Source organism: Stylophora pistillata, chromosome 9 (assembly GCF_964205215.1).
Source record: "Stylophora pistillata chromosome 9, jaStyPist1.2, whole genome shotgun sequence".
Lineage (NCBI taxonomy): Eukaryota > Metazoa > Cnidaria > Anthozoa > Scleractinia > Pocilloporidae > Stylophora > Stylophora pistillata.
This window is the reverse complement of record NC_142527.1, coordinates 4,660,201-4,674,999: the sequence shown is the minus strand read 5'-3', so window position 1 is coordinate 4,674,999 and position 14,799 is coordinate 4,660,201. Positions and strand designations below refer to the sequence as shown.

The following is a 14,799-nucleotide window of genomic DNA, read 5'->3' as shown; positions in this document are numbered from 1 at the left end:
TTCAATTTTATACTTGGTTCAAATTTTTTTTTCCCTTGTTCTCGGTCATGTTAATGTATGATAATGAGTTTGAAACAAAGGAAAATAAAATTTGAACCAAGGATAAAATTGAAGTACAACACAGACGTTTAGCTTGCATTCCTTTTTTGTTTCCTTTACAATGATTGGTTTATTTTGTTTAGAACAGATGTTTGTGGCAGTCTTGGTTACCATAACCTAGCTTACACCAAGATCTGATTAACCATTTAGTACTTCAACAAACGAGTCAATCTTCCAACATTTTATTTTAACAGTCACAATTTTACAAGATATCCCAATCAATTTAACTTATTTCACATCTGAATCCAAAGAAAATTTAGTCAAATACAAAGTAGTCATTATTTTGAAAAATAAAATTACATCAACAATTATTTTGTTTTGATTTTCATTCGTATGTTTTTCCGTTGTCTATGCTGGTAACGAAAGCTGCTGTTGCTGCAATCTTTTGCTAAGTAGAATAAAGTAAAGATCGTATACCGGATTGAAGTCGGGACAAGATTTTCTCCCCAAAATTTCATCCAATTCTGCGATGCAACTAATGGTTGGAAGGGTCTGTGAACAAATTTAGTCTTAGGAAAAAAATTGTTAAGGGAAGCAGGAAAGATTTATCAGTTGAAATTTGTTTTTCACCACAAACTCCCGGGTGCCTTCCATTTTCGATGTCTACGGAACATGTGAACAACAACATTTTTACCACAATCGAATTCCAATGGCAAATCCTGGCTAAATTCAAAATTCTGATTCGGAAAATAGATGGTGAATGACTAGCATGCTCGTGTGACGAAAGAGGAGCAGCTTTGGTTATTACCAGCATAGCACAGACTAAAAAATAATTCACAACTTATCATAAATTTTGCGAAATTTGCGACCGAACCATCCAACTTCATGATGGCGTAATTGCAAATTTCAAAACAAAAATACATAAACAATATGGCGTTGGTCTTTGTACAAAAGAAAAAGCTGGAAATTATAAACTATTTTTTTGCTTCTGCTCTCAAATTTATAAACATAACAAATTGATTCAATATCATTAATATTATTATTCACTCTGTATTAGATACTACTCTAATATCAGCCTATGTTACAGGCATTTTAATCCACTGATCAAGGTTGTCCTTCAGCGCGCTCAAAATCTACTTCACTCGTCAAGGAACCGTAGCTTTTAAAAGACAGCTCCAAAAGCTAAAACTTGTGTGACGAGCTTTAAAATAAGTGCTCGCGGAGAAGGCCTACTGGATCATGACATTGAAAATACAAGACAAACAATTACTACAGCTCAATTTGAATGCTACGCCAGTTTCTACAACGATCTACACTACATGTTTGGTTTCTTTCACGCAAAACGCAAGGGGATCAAGGAACACACTTCCTCTATCCAGCGTGTTGCATGACAGAGCCAAACTGAGACAAAACTGCCTTTCAAAAAATATCTCACTTTTATCCCTCTTCACTTCCTCCATCTTCGATCAGAACGGTTCTTTTTTTTTTTTTTGGTTTGCTGTTTCCTGTTCGTTTGAACTGAGAAACTGTTGTCAAATGTCCATGTAAAGCATTTTTTTTTATGGCGTAACTCAACCTAAAGTCGGAGTTGTTTTCGCTATTTCTCTCCGAAAAACAATGTTTACATTCCTTTGGTGTACTGCCGAAGACGAGATTCATTTAAGACTGATTTAAACATTAAAAAAATATTCATTTAATTTTAAGATCCCCTGTTAAATCATTCCCACAGACACGAAACACAACGAAATAAGTCCATAGTGATAAAGAATGTTTAGAGTCAGTTGACGTGAATATTCACTGTACTTCCCTTGCGAACGAAAAATGGTAATGGACAGAGTATACTATCACAAAAACCAATCAAGGCAGAGGAAAACATTGCAAGAAGCCAATCAGAACTCAAAGTAAAATGTTTAAGACGTGGGAAAACGCGAGTGGCTACGGCGCTACTGTTTTTAGTTTTGCCCCTGATTGGTTGAGAGGTTGACGCGGGTTCTATGAACCAATCACGGTGAGGAGCAAAGCAAAATTCTAAAGTTTTTGCCCAAGTCCACGCGCGAACGTTTGTTGCGAGACTAGTTTTCCGTGACAATAGATGAACTGAAACTAGTTTTAATACGCGCCTGTAAAATACTCTGAACACCAAATAACTGCATGTAAACAAAGCGAGAAAACTCATTATCGCTCCGACCATTGGCCGAACTCAGGCAATAAGGGCTAATTTTCACTTTTACCATTCTTTTCATTTATCACAGTGAATCTAACGGTCAGTTTCCAAGACAATTTACCCCCTCGCCCCTCCAAAAACGAGGGGAAAAACAAAGAAAAAATTGAATTTACTAAAGCACACCAACAAACTTAAATTATCACGGAAACTACTGTCACAAAAATGAAGTGGATGTGGACTGGGCCCGTAGCGGATGAAACTATTAGGCTGTACGACTTGTTGCTGATCCTCACGAAAGTAAATTAACTAAGTCACGTAAACCCCGTGATTTGATTTCTTAAGGTCCGCAAGAACCCACACAGAGTCGCGAAAAACGCGCACGATATCAGTCTGCTAAGCCAGGATGGAGTTAAGTCCTCAGAAAATAAATTGATGTGAGTCGTTCCAGCGTTCGAAGAAAAAAACGAGGAAAAAAAAGGATGTAAAAACTTATCTACTAACGACAAGGTCTTCGCACTTGTCGCTTAAAGCAGGGCTCCCACTGTCACACCCACGCTTTCCATCTATAAACTCGTCCGAATCAGCTTCGTCGTCCGTAAGATCATTACCGCTGCCGATGTGCTCAAAACTGTCGGTGTTCTCTTCGTTACAACTCGCGTTTGCCTCGTTAGAATTCGTTGGCTTGATGGTACTGCACTCAGATGAACCGTCCGCGATCGCTGACGCGTTATCGTCTAGAGGATCAGCGATTTCTACTCTTGGGGACAAATCGCCGTTGGAAAGGACCTGAGCTTTCAGTTTTTCAAAGTTTCTAGTCAAGCTGTCGTTCTCCGCTCGCAGAGATCTAATGATGCCTTTGAGTTCATTCTGATTAATTTGCATGGTGTTAATAGTGCTCTCGAGGCCATGAATTGTGTTCCGGGCACAGGAGAGTTGCTCAGACAGCATTTGAATCTGTTTTGATTTGATGGCGAGTTCTGCCTCCAAGGAATCTACTTTTTCACTTTCAATGACCTCAAATGAAGCAACGCTTAGGTCCTCCTCCTTGAGAACACAGTACTCAACCTAGAGAGAAAGTATTCGAAAAAACATTTTGTGATCAACAAAGGCGGGGGTTAACTCTCCGAATTTTACAACCTCTTAGTGGTGGCCAATTCACAGTAGCAACTCTGTTCGGAAAAAATTGCCATTTTTTAATGGCGTGAATTAAACAAAGAAAAAGAAACGCTGCTCTTGAGAGAGAAGGCAGATATGGAAGAACCGTGCGATTGTCAAACAAATTCTTCTTGTCAGTGCCCAAGGAAATGTACAAGGAGCTGTATGGAGGAAATAACTCTTGATGTGCCCCTTTCTACTCAGGAGAATGAATGGGTACCCATGCAATGAACTATCAAATCAACTTGAGAGAGTGACAGGGGGGTGACCAGCAATGGTCTACTATCTCATCCAGGGGGGGAGTAGGGATTCACCTTGTCATAGGCTCTGTTACCCTTTACTGGCACAGTTACGATGGGCAACTCACCTCGTAAGACTCCAGATCTTTACTGATATCAAACGAGAGCACTTGACTGACCAACCATTCGACGTTTTGTTCTGCAAATGGCGCCAGGGAAGTTTTCATCACTTCCACAGCACCCTCTAAACCATCACTAACCAAAAGCTCTTCCTGACAAGACCCGAGCAGCAACAGGATCACCTGGTGAAATTCACAAATCTTGGTCAGTCTGTGCACGTGAATTGCGGTTTATTGAATTACCTTTCCGTCTCATGACTCCTACCATGAAAAGGTACGCGCTGGTTAGGCAGGGGGGGGGGGAGGGGGGTGGGGGATCAAACTGGTAAATGATCGTAAAGCCGATATATTTCATAAGAAGTGTGGACAAGTTCAACGATTATGTGACACTTGCGTGACCGAATGAACTCTGTACAGATCTGACAAACTGAGAGCTTTTTAGTTTGCTTTGTGATTACGTGTAATTTAAGCTTTAAAATTCTGAGCGTGCGATAAAGAGGTTGTGTAATCAATTGTGACCAGGGAGAACAGTACGAGTGGGTTTTGTAATGGTCCTCGTGCGTCCGCTTATCGGATCCTTCGAGCTTTTTACGACAAAAGCAGCTTCCACAAAAAAAAACTTCACTCCTAACTCAAAATTAAAAACCTAACAATGGTGGGCGGCTGTAGTAAGTAACTGTGGTAGGATTTCAGTTGAACGACAGCACAGGTGCTTGGATTAACTTACCTTGAATACCACCTCCATGCCTTGAAGAAACATCATATCTAAAAAAAGAAAAACAACAACTACTACTTACAACAAACGCGTGGATAAAATGCAGTTTCTTGCTTGAAAAGGATGGAAACTTTGAATCGATAGGAGCATTTCTATAAACCGACAATAAAGTAACAAAAACAAGGGATCTGGTAGGAATATCACAATTTAATTCAAGGTATAGAAAGGTGGTCCCAGTTGACATCGCATCTTGTTTTCAAATTCGCTTTTAAAGAAAACTTTACGAGATTTAGTATTTCTTCCCCCAAAATCTCTTTCAGGACAATGTAGCACTAACTTTCATCGATCATTTAACAAAGGCCACAACTCACCCAGTACTCGTGCGACAAAGCCTACTGGGAAGTGAGATGCGAAGAGCGTAAGGAACCATGGGGCGGCGTAGAGAGTGGGTGTGATTTCAAGCTCCAGTAGAAACTCGTAGACAGGTTTGTAGTAATCATGTAACAGGCGCGACAACATGTAAAATTGTGTCTGAAATAAAAGAAAAAAATAGACACTCAAGACTGCAAATGGCTACGGCAACCGCATCCCACACATTTATGGATACACTGTCCCACAAGAGAAAGATGGTTGAAGAGTATAGTAGTAATAATAATAATAATGATAAAAGTTTTGGCAATAATTTCCATAAAATCCTCCACAATACAAAATTATTAACAGCGTAAAAAACGATCCAAAATAACTCACTTTCGGCTCACATAAAAGTAAAATCGTAATGATATCGTAATGATAAAAGTAATCGTAATGATAACTTATAGGACCTCACCGTTCTTCAAGAAGCCTATTCTCTAGGCTCCAACAATAATTAAACCAGGTTTCCTTTGTTAATTTTGCCTGTTTATTATAAAATACTTTCTTATTTTCATTGCAAATCCATTTTTGTGAGACTTCGTTTCATACAACAAGGCAATCCGAGTTGTAGGACGTTCCGCCATTTCACCGTTCCATCGAATAAGGCTTAGGGTAATTTGCTCGCTTCGCAAATTTAGAGGCTCTTTCGAGCTTTAGTCGCTGCTTGAAATGGTAAAATGCTCTCTCTCTCTCGCTGTGCGAGTCAGTCTCACACAGTGCTCGAAACTAACTTTTTGAAATGGTTTTCCTGGAACAAGTAGTAGGAGATTTTCAGTAGTCCTGGAAGGAATCTAACTGGTCGCATCTATTGTTTTGATTCATTCATTTGGAAGAATACAGTTACATCTATCTCCCGGGGAAAATGATGGACCTGAAATTGTTAGTACCATAATATCTATCTACAGTAATATAAATAGTTTTGAAATAGGGGATAACTAGAAAAACAGCGGCGAGCAGCCATGATGTCAAGCAATTTTCCGCCATGCTATCTACTGCGCCCTGCTATCTACTGCGCATGCTAGAAAGTGTTTGCTCAAACCAGTGCCTCTCCATTTTCACAATGGTGTCACGGCATGGCTCTTTGCACATTCGTAAATAAATACAAAGCACCCATTTAATGGTTGTTTTTATTGACTTAAAATTCGTAAAATGCAAACCAGATGAAAACAAGAAACTGCATACTCGTCCAAAAGTAAGAGTGATTGTAATTCTCACTCGTCCCGTGGTACATTTTACTCGTTTTTGACGAGTGAACGACGGTTAGCTTCGAGCGCTGCTCACAAACAGGCTTTAATATCAATTTATTCAGCTAAGTTCCTTTACCTGTAAATCTTGCATGTCAGGTTTGTATTGCTTACGGACACCAAGCGTGTACATCATGAATCTCAGTATGTCGTAAGCTTCCTCTTCTTTCATATGCATCAACAGGATCCCGGCTACAAAGCTGAGTCCCTGGCAGTAGCCAACCTCTTCATCTAAAATGGAATACGCCTTCAGGATGTTAAACAAACACAACTGGCCATGACCCAACGGAGGAGAAAAATATGGGTGACTCGGAAATGTGCGACCTAGGAAGAGAAAAGTACCGCAAAATCAAAGGAGAATATGACAAGGCCTTTACCTCACTCAGCTTCTCTCAACTCAAAAGGAGTGGCAAGAGATCAATAGTTCTCCTTCATAATTACCGAGGTCAATAAAGATGGAGTGCTGGTGACACGTCGAGCCTTCCTTTATTTCCTGGTAAGTCTTTTCCCTCCATAGCTGTTCTCCATCAGGAGGTGAATGTAGGTTGTGCTGCTTGGCAAGGAACACCCATATCTCACCTCTTTTGGCTTTGGGTATCCCTTTGCACAATAAATGAATACATAGGAAATACATAAGAAATATATCTCTGATGGTTATGTATGTGGAAATTTTTCTTTCATGTATGAGGACTTCTACACTAGTTACACTAATTTATCATTAACGCAAGACACTGGTTTAAATGTAGGAGTATCCAAAGCGATTACTGTGTATTAACCTTTCAAATTTAGATTCAAAATCAATAGTCCGCAGTTTGAGCGCAATGGAAGGTCTTGGAGTCTACCTACCAGCTTTGACAGCTTCTGTTAGAGTCTTTAAGTCAACAGCTTCATCACCATTCTCAAGAATTTTGTTCCAAGTTGCAGCTGCTACATCAGAACACGGAGGGTCTTCATTGTAGGATAGCTTCAGCATATTGGCTTCTATGACACTCTGGTTAACTAAAAAAAAAAAAAACAGTTCAAAGGTTCAACTACTGCGTAAAAAAGGTTATTCTTAATGAACCTGGATCAACAATAATTGATCCAAATGGGCCTTTGGGAAATGGTGCACCAGTGTTGTGTTAATTCTAAGAATATCAACAATTGTTACTGAGAGCGAGGACTACAAAAACTGGAGAAGATCAAACTGGAATACAATTGAAAATTTGCCATCCAAATATTGAGGAAAGAGCTTGCTTCACAACAACTATAGGCCTGTATCAACAGGGACACCAGAAGGATACTGGAGACAATAGATCCAGGACAATATTTATGAGGACTGCAGAGGAAAGAAGGGCTAAACAGAAGAGCTGAGTGGAGTACACTGCTGCCCCTAAAAGAGCTGGCAAAGGTGGGGTAGAGGCTTTATAAACCACTTGGAAGGAAAAAATATGCATAAATGATGCTGTATGAGGCAATTTGGTTGTCTGACAACAAGATTATCCTCGACTATATTACAAAGTACCCTGTAAACTGTTATTTTCTCTCTCCATTCTGATGAGTAAAATCTGTTCCATGATAGCTTTGCGCCACAGAGCTCTCAGCTCCTGGGAGGATTTCTTGCGACCAACCATTTCTGCCCATGATGCACTCTGGGGAATGCCTAACTCTGGATCAGCTGCAAGTATAGATTCAAGAAGCTTGATGTTAAAACATAAGCTTAGTTGTTAAATAAGAGGTCAACTTGGCCTGCTGAGCAAATCACTAATATGTAAAATACTATGTAGGTTTACTAGCATTTCAAATAAATATCTTTTATTTCCAATGATGGAACTTTCGGTCTGTCATGGGGGTCTGTCCTCTAAGGTTAAATTGTAAAGCGAATGTTGAGGCAAATTGTGTAACAATCACTTGGAATTTACCTGAAATGGATTCTTTCTTTGATGGTGTGACTACACTGTGAAATATGGTCTGCAACAAAAAAAGTCAAAACATTTGCGAATCAATTCCTAAAATGCACCCAGCATTTTTTATCATGAGTACCAGAGGAGGTACATTTTGTGCAAGCCCATCCAATGAAAAAAAGAAAGATGCATCTGTTTTCTCACAAGCCCAAAACAAAGAAAAATCTGAGTTCCCTGTAGAGGTTTGAGCAATATGCCTACAGATTTTGCACTTCAAGCACTGTCACTGAGTGACAGAGAACTGAATTGTGACCACAACAAATAGCACAGCTGTAGATTCATAAGTGACAAGTGCCAGCATACTCTTAAAATCAGAAATGCTGCAAGTGTTGTGAGAGCAAATGGCATAAGAAAGATGGTTAATTTTGTCCTTGGTCATCAAATGAAGAAAGAAGTTAATCACTTTGTCATAACTTTGGGACAGACTCTTAATGTTCTGTGTAAAGGTAGGAAGTACCGCAGTCCCCCCTCTATGAGATCCCTGAATATTACACACAACACAAACCTGTCTGTATCCATAGGAGTTTGTTTTGCTCAGACGCCTGTGGCGACTGGGTGTTTTAGTGGGTGTGTTAGGTGGAGTGGTCATGGATGGACTGGTTTCTCCATTTGCTGTTTGTCTTGGCAGCTTGTGTGGTGTGCTTGTAAATAAATCCTCGCCCTTTGCAGATAGTTCTTTCAATGGCGACATGGGTGGAGTAGTGATGTTCCAATTTGAAGGGGTGCTGTCCAGTGTCATGCTTCTTCTCCTTTGTGGATCAGGTGATTGTTTGGTTGGCTCACATCTTTCCTATCAAATTTTGAAAAAGAATTAAATCAACTTAATTTGATTCTTTGAACTCTAAGAGTGACTAGCATCTAATTTCTCCTTACAATATCACACCTGAATCAAGCAGTAATGTCACGAGAATAAAGGAAATGATCATCAGCTACCGAAGCTCTTGAACTTTTAATAAATTCTCCTTTTCAGCACCTTAACTAGAGAGAACAGTACAGAAATATGCAAACTAAAGTTAGGTTGTAAAGGGTTTAAGTTTCTTACAACAGGGATAACCAAGTTCAACACACAAGCACTACCTATTTTGCCAACCCCCTCTGCTTGGTACCTTTTAAGTTAAATTAGCTCTTATGCTACACACTTGGGATATAACTTGGTATCACTTACCATTCCAGAACACTCTTCACTCATTACTGTCCTTGCTCTAGCCTAGAATGTTACACACTAAAATGTTACATAAAGAAATTTCTCTAAATGACCTCCACCAAATAAGCTTGAATAATCAAAGAAAAAATTTTTTTAGCATGTTAGATGCAGAAATCATCAACCAAGAGTACTCTTATCCAGATAATCACACTATGACATCAAGTCATAAATAGCACCTTTCACTTGAATCTGTAAATAATGTACAATAATTAACCATTCTCCCAAGAAATAAAATTAGACATGTTGTTCTTACCCTCTTACTCATGAAACTTTCAAATGAACTGGTCAGAGACTTCTTGGCTTTTTGGAGCAAATTAGGGCTTACAGGTACTTTGTCCTTTTGGTATTGCTGTCCCTGAAGAGACAATATGAAGATAAACTTACTTTATCTTTACCCTTTGGCTCCATGGGGTACAGTGCAAACAGAGCTCATTTCTAAGTACAAGAAATGGAATGAGCTTGCAAATGACCTTGGATCTAAAATGGGCACTAATGAAATGAAAAATAAAATTTGGTTGGTTAATGTTCAATGATGAGAGATTTTTATCATTGCTGCCTTTTGTCTTTTGTCTTCTGCAACATACATGCTGTGGTTTGCAGCTTCTCTATGAATACTGCAGTTGTGTGTTGCTGTTCATTTTTCCAACAGTGAAATGAAATAGAAATGGTTGTTCTTCACAGGCTGCCTTTTAATATGCACTACCTTGACACAACTGAATGAACAATTTTTTTTGCTTTTCTGTTACCTGGCTAATGTGTGTGTGCTGTAGTTGCCTTTTTTCATACATTGCTCTGAATATGGCCATGATTACTTCAATTTCCTCAGTCACCGTTGATGGACTTTCAGCCTAAGAGATGGAAAAATGTTTAGCAAAACTATTTTTGTTTGCAAAACCATCCTCAATTTGTTTAAGGAAAAGTTGTGATTCAGAAACTTGGATGAAATTTTAATTACAAATCACTCCTGCTTGAGAGTGAAGCAAGCTGTGTAAAAAAAAAAATTGTGAAAACAAGCAAAAAAGAGTACAAAATACACCATACTAAATACACTAGAAATTTAATATCAGCAACGACAGATTTGTTATTTTAATAACTTGATATTAATACCCAAAAAACAATAATCAAATCTGTGAGGTACATGTACATGCCACCTACTGCCACTTGACTTTAAGGGCAACAGTATTTCACAACTTGTGGGCAAAGATTTTCACTGCATGGTTTTAAATTTGTTAACCATCGCTGCATTTATGTTGTGACCATACACACTCACCTTAAACTGTTCGGTAAACTGGCTCATCTCATCATCACTGAGATTAATTCTGTGTTTTTGCAGTATATCATATTGATTACTTGCTCCACGCCCTGCAAAGAACATAAAAGAATTACTCAAAGCCATAGAGGATCCAGCCTACTGCTCTAACAACCCGTTTTGACAGTAAGAGACTGTTCATGGGTGTTGTGGGAGACCTGGTTGCCTGTGCTTGGGGTGCTAGACTACAAGTCATAAGTGGTCCTTGATCATAGTGTCATGTTCATTTGTAAGATGTATGGGTTATTGACCAAGTGCGAGGTCAAGATGGCTGGATATTGACCAAGTTCTACTTTGGTTTTTATGGATGATGAAGTTAGGTGCACAAAAATGCAAAATAAAGAATGAGGCTAATATCCAGCTATCTTGACCAAATGAGCTTGGTCAATTGAGGACATTGCAAAAAATATTTCACTTTAATAAGAAGCAAACTCATTTCCATGCCTTCATATCACTCTGTCTTTTAGTTTTTCAGTTTTTGTGTCACATTAAACTCACATCTTGTTTATATTTTCCTTGTTTTCACAGTCTTTTGCCTCTTTTTGCGACTCCATTGTAGACATTGTCCAAAAACTTCAAACTTTTTAAGCCCACTCCATGCAATTTTTTTCCCTGCATAGAATCACAGCAGGCAAACCAAAGTGGGCAGGATGGGCACACAAACTTACCTTCAAGTTGAACACACAATTGATGAAGATGATGAAGAGGACACATGTCACAGACTGAAGTAGGACCTGCTGCTTGCCAAGCACTGTTGAATGCTTTTCTTAAAGATTGCATCACCTCATCCACCTCAAAACATCATTTTATTTATGTAAATATCTTCACGACTTGCACACCAAAGTAATAGGCTAATGCAACATTAGAATTGTCTAGCTGGCTGGAAATTGTGTTGGAATTTGAAACAAAAAATTCTGAACATTTCATTGCTTAACTATAACAATAATAGTACTAATGATAAATAATACTGATAATGATAATGAAAATCATTCTGCAATAAATTTATATTATCACGGTATAAAGTACTGTAGACTTTTACAGCTTACGGATAGCATGCACCTTGCACAGGTCTTTACAAATAGAGTGCAGTGCTTTATATACAACTCATGTAACCTACAAAAAGAGTAATTTTGTCAAGAGACTTGGTCTTGCACAAAAAAAAGTTGATAAAAATTTAATTTAGCTTGTTTAAGTATGATGGGATGTGTTACTGCATTCACCATGAAACTTACCACTTGTTCAGAACTTCCCTTGAATACATAACAGAAATACTGCCCGGTTTTAAGCTCATGGCAGATAAAGCCAAAATGCTCAGGTGACTTTGTTCCCTAAGTTGTTAAAGAACACAAGAAATTACTATGCAAAGTTTCAAAAATCCATGCTACTTTCAGCAATGATCAAGCTACAGAAAAATAAGTTCCACTTTATATTTGATTTCATCGAATGAGATTCACTTACAAGTGGGCAGTCAATCTACAATATCACTTCTTGGTTAACAAATGCCCACAAAGAAAAGTAATCTACCCAGCTGTCCCTATGAAGTCATAATCTTTGAAATATAAACGTCTTACGTAAATCTAACAATGATGTCACAGCAACAGTTCACCCTATAAGTAGTTTCAAAATGCTTGACTATGGAACAGAAAGGGCTCCACTACAGACTGATGTCAAAACGTGAGGATTTAACCAAAAATGCTGTTTTTTTTTTCCAAATAATTTCTTGGGATGGTTAAAAGATGACATATATCAAAGAGTGTTTAGGTTAGCTGCAATGTAAGAGAGTAGAATAGCCACATTATTAACAATATTTGATCATGATTTTCACCTACCTGTTGACAAAAAGAAACTTCTCTGAGTCTTCTCTCCATCAAAAGCATCCTTGAGGCTGCACTGAGACATGCAATTGAATGGATGCTGATTTTAAAAAGAATGTTTCTGTTTTCACCAACACCAACAAAACTAGATTTCCTTGAGGGTGTTTTTGCATGATGTTGGTTCTGATGGGAATTCTGACTCCTGGTAGAGTAAACATCCTTTGTTTTATCACCGTCACTGGCAGAGCGAGGTCTTCCATTCAAACTTTCCATCTTCATCAGAGGTGGGTGCTTGCTGCCATCTGGTGCATTGTCTTCACAGCTGTTTTTTTTACCAAGTATTCTCTCTTGATCCAAGCTTTTTGCTTTGATCAATGCTGGATGTTCCTTCGAATGATTTTCAACAGTGGCATTTACACTGACTGTATTAGAACATCCTTCTCTTTGTTCAGATTTTTGTCCACTTAGCTGCTTTTCCAACTCATATATTCCTATTCTTTTATCAAACCTCTCCACCAAATCATCAATAAGAGTGGGTGGAGCTTGTCTGTGTGATACAGTGCTTCGACCCACGTACCATAGTGGAAAAATGAACGCCTGTGTCTCAGGATTTTCAGAAGAATTACTTGGACTGCCATTACTGTTAGAATTAGCTGGTTCACTGGAAGAATTTTCCTTGTCTGTGGTTACAATACTTCCTGGTTGCTCTGTTACTTGCCTAGCAGCATCTCGAATACCACGCAAAAACCCAGAAACCTGTGAGAAAACAAGGAATACAAAGCTTAGAATCTCTGTGACAAACATCAGACACTTTCCAAAACCAAACTAAATCATAGTTAAAGCCACATAAAAGCAATAATACTACAGCTTGTTCTTCCACAAATGGACCACCCTTCTAAACCTTGAGTTCCCTTGTTACTAAATTTAAGATTTCAAAGTTTCACACAATGGTATTCTCTGACAAGGACGTTTGACCAGTTGATGAAAATTGTTACCAGTACAGATTTGGCAAACGAAAAATATCTGAAATATTTTGTTATTCAGATGTCTTAAGAATTACAAACTGCACATCCTTTTGGAGGATTCTAAAACAGTCATCACTTGCATCATTGTCCAACAAAATGCACTCCTATTAATACAGTATGCATGAAATGATATATTTTTTTTCAGCAGGTTTACATGAACAATTTATGTTTATATCCTTGAACAGAACTCAAACCCCTAAATTTCCATTCATTTTGAAATTGTAGTTCTGAAGAAGTCCTTTCCGAAATAATTTATCAAAGTCATCTGACATGGCAGGTTCAATTTAATTAATATGTACACAGAATATTAAAGACTCTTTTCATATAAGCCTTGCAACAATTTTTTTCCTCATTTGTTTCAACATATAATACTACCAGCTACATTAGTTGGTATATATTGTCAAAAACACAGACACCATCTGTATGGTACAGCCAATGATTTCATAATAACAGAAATTCTAATGTTCAATTAACTGCTGGCTACAGTGTGCTGGAAAAATACTAAATGATTGTCTTAAACAGATTTCCAAACTCTTTATCAAAGGAAAAAAATTAATCTTAATCAAGTATATTTTAACTCCTAAATGGGGCATTTAAATATATTGGAAAATCCTGAGCTCAAATTTAAGACATTGATAATTTCAAGTCAATTAGACATCTCAAGGGATAAGATTCTGAGTTCTACTAGAAAAAAAAAAATTTTTGCATGGGAAACCTGAAACGAGACCAGCAATTCCCTTGTGACATTGTTTTCGCTGACACGAAATATTGTGTGACAAAACTGTTTTGCATAACAATAACTAACATGAAATATTACCTTGAACTTCAAAACAAGTTCTTCAATGTACGTGATAGCATTTTGTGAAAGGTTCTACTTTTCAAACACTCAGTCACATGCGCAAAATAAACACTGAAGGAAGTTCGCCAGGAAAACAATTTTAATAACCTTTGATCCGGAAGGACACAACAGCCAAATTTTTTTCCCGAATCTAATAAGGGACCTTGATTAGGTATTCACGAGGTGAAAATTTTTCCCTTGAAATTTATGAACGTAAACACGATTTCGAACAATAACTAGCGAGGTATGTTCAGGCTAGGAAAACTATTACAATGACGACAATTATTTAACGTAAAGAATGAAAATGCAACCCAGAAAGATCCTACCAATTCGTGGATAATAAAATTACCCCGACTTATTCTTAGGAAATTACCACTCGGATATTAGTTTTAAGGCAACCTTAACATGTGCGCCATCAAGATAAAAAATAAAGCTCCCTTTGTCGTTATAAAAAATCGAAAAGGTGAAAAGTTGAGCTTCGAAACCTTACTCCGCCAAAATAAATACAACTAGCTAAAATCTGTTAAGTGGTATATCAGGTTTCCCTTCAAAACCAAGGAAATGTTTTGCGGGGTAAACT

The 14,799-nt window shown here is 37.9% G+C and overlaps 1 protein-coding gene across 1 annotated transcript in view; it reads right to left on the bottom strand.

Annotated features, from left to right (window-relative positions):
* Window positions 1–265: 265 nt before the first annotated feature.
* LOC111338150 (TBC1 domain family member 1) overlaps window positions 266–14,799 on the bottom strand; it is a 15,371-nt gene continuing 837 nt past the window's right edge. Inside the window, exons 2-18 of the mRNA XM_088732960.1 lie at window positions 12,372–13,112; window positions 11,775–11,870; window positions 11,211–11,334; window positions 10,504–10,595; window positions 9,980–10,081; window positions 9,487–9,588; window positions 9,195–9,236; window positions 8,535–8,819; window positions 7,988–8,036; window positions 7,591–7,743; window positions 6,933–7,085; window positions 6,528–6,686; window positions 6,166–6,410; window positions 4,803–4,962; window positions 4,444–4,481; window positions 3,726–3,899; window positions 266–3,268 (exon numbers count right to left, since the gene is read on the bottom strand). Of these exons, the coding sequence (XP_088589086.1) occupies window positions 2,693–3,268; window positions 3,726–3,899; window positions 4,444–4,481; window positions 4,803–4,962; window positions 6,166–6,410; window positions 6,528–6,686; window positions 6,933–7,085; window positions 7,591–7,743; window positions 7,988–8,036; window positions 8,535–8,819; window positions 9,195–9,236; window positions 9,487–9,588; window positions 9,980–10,081; window positions 10,504–10,595; window positions 11,211–11,334; window positions 11,775–11,870; window positions 12,372–13,112 (3,291 nt within the window). The 3' untranslated portion in view covers window positions 266–2,692. The remainder of the gene's footprint in view (window positions 3,269–3,725; window positions 3,900–4,443; window positions 4,482–4,802; window positions 4,963–6,165; window positions 6,411–6,527; window positions 6,687–6,932; window positions 7,086–7,590; window positions 7,744–7,987; window positions 8,037–8,534; window positions 8,820–9,194; window positions 9,237–9,486; window positions 9,589–9,979; window positions 10,082–10,503; window positions 10,596–11,210; window positions 11,335–11,774; window positions 11,871–12,371; window positions 13,113–14,799) is intronic.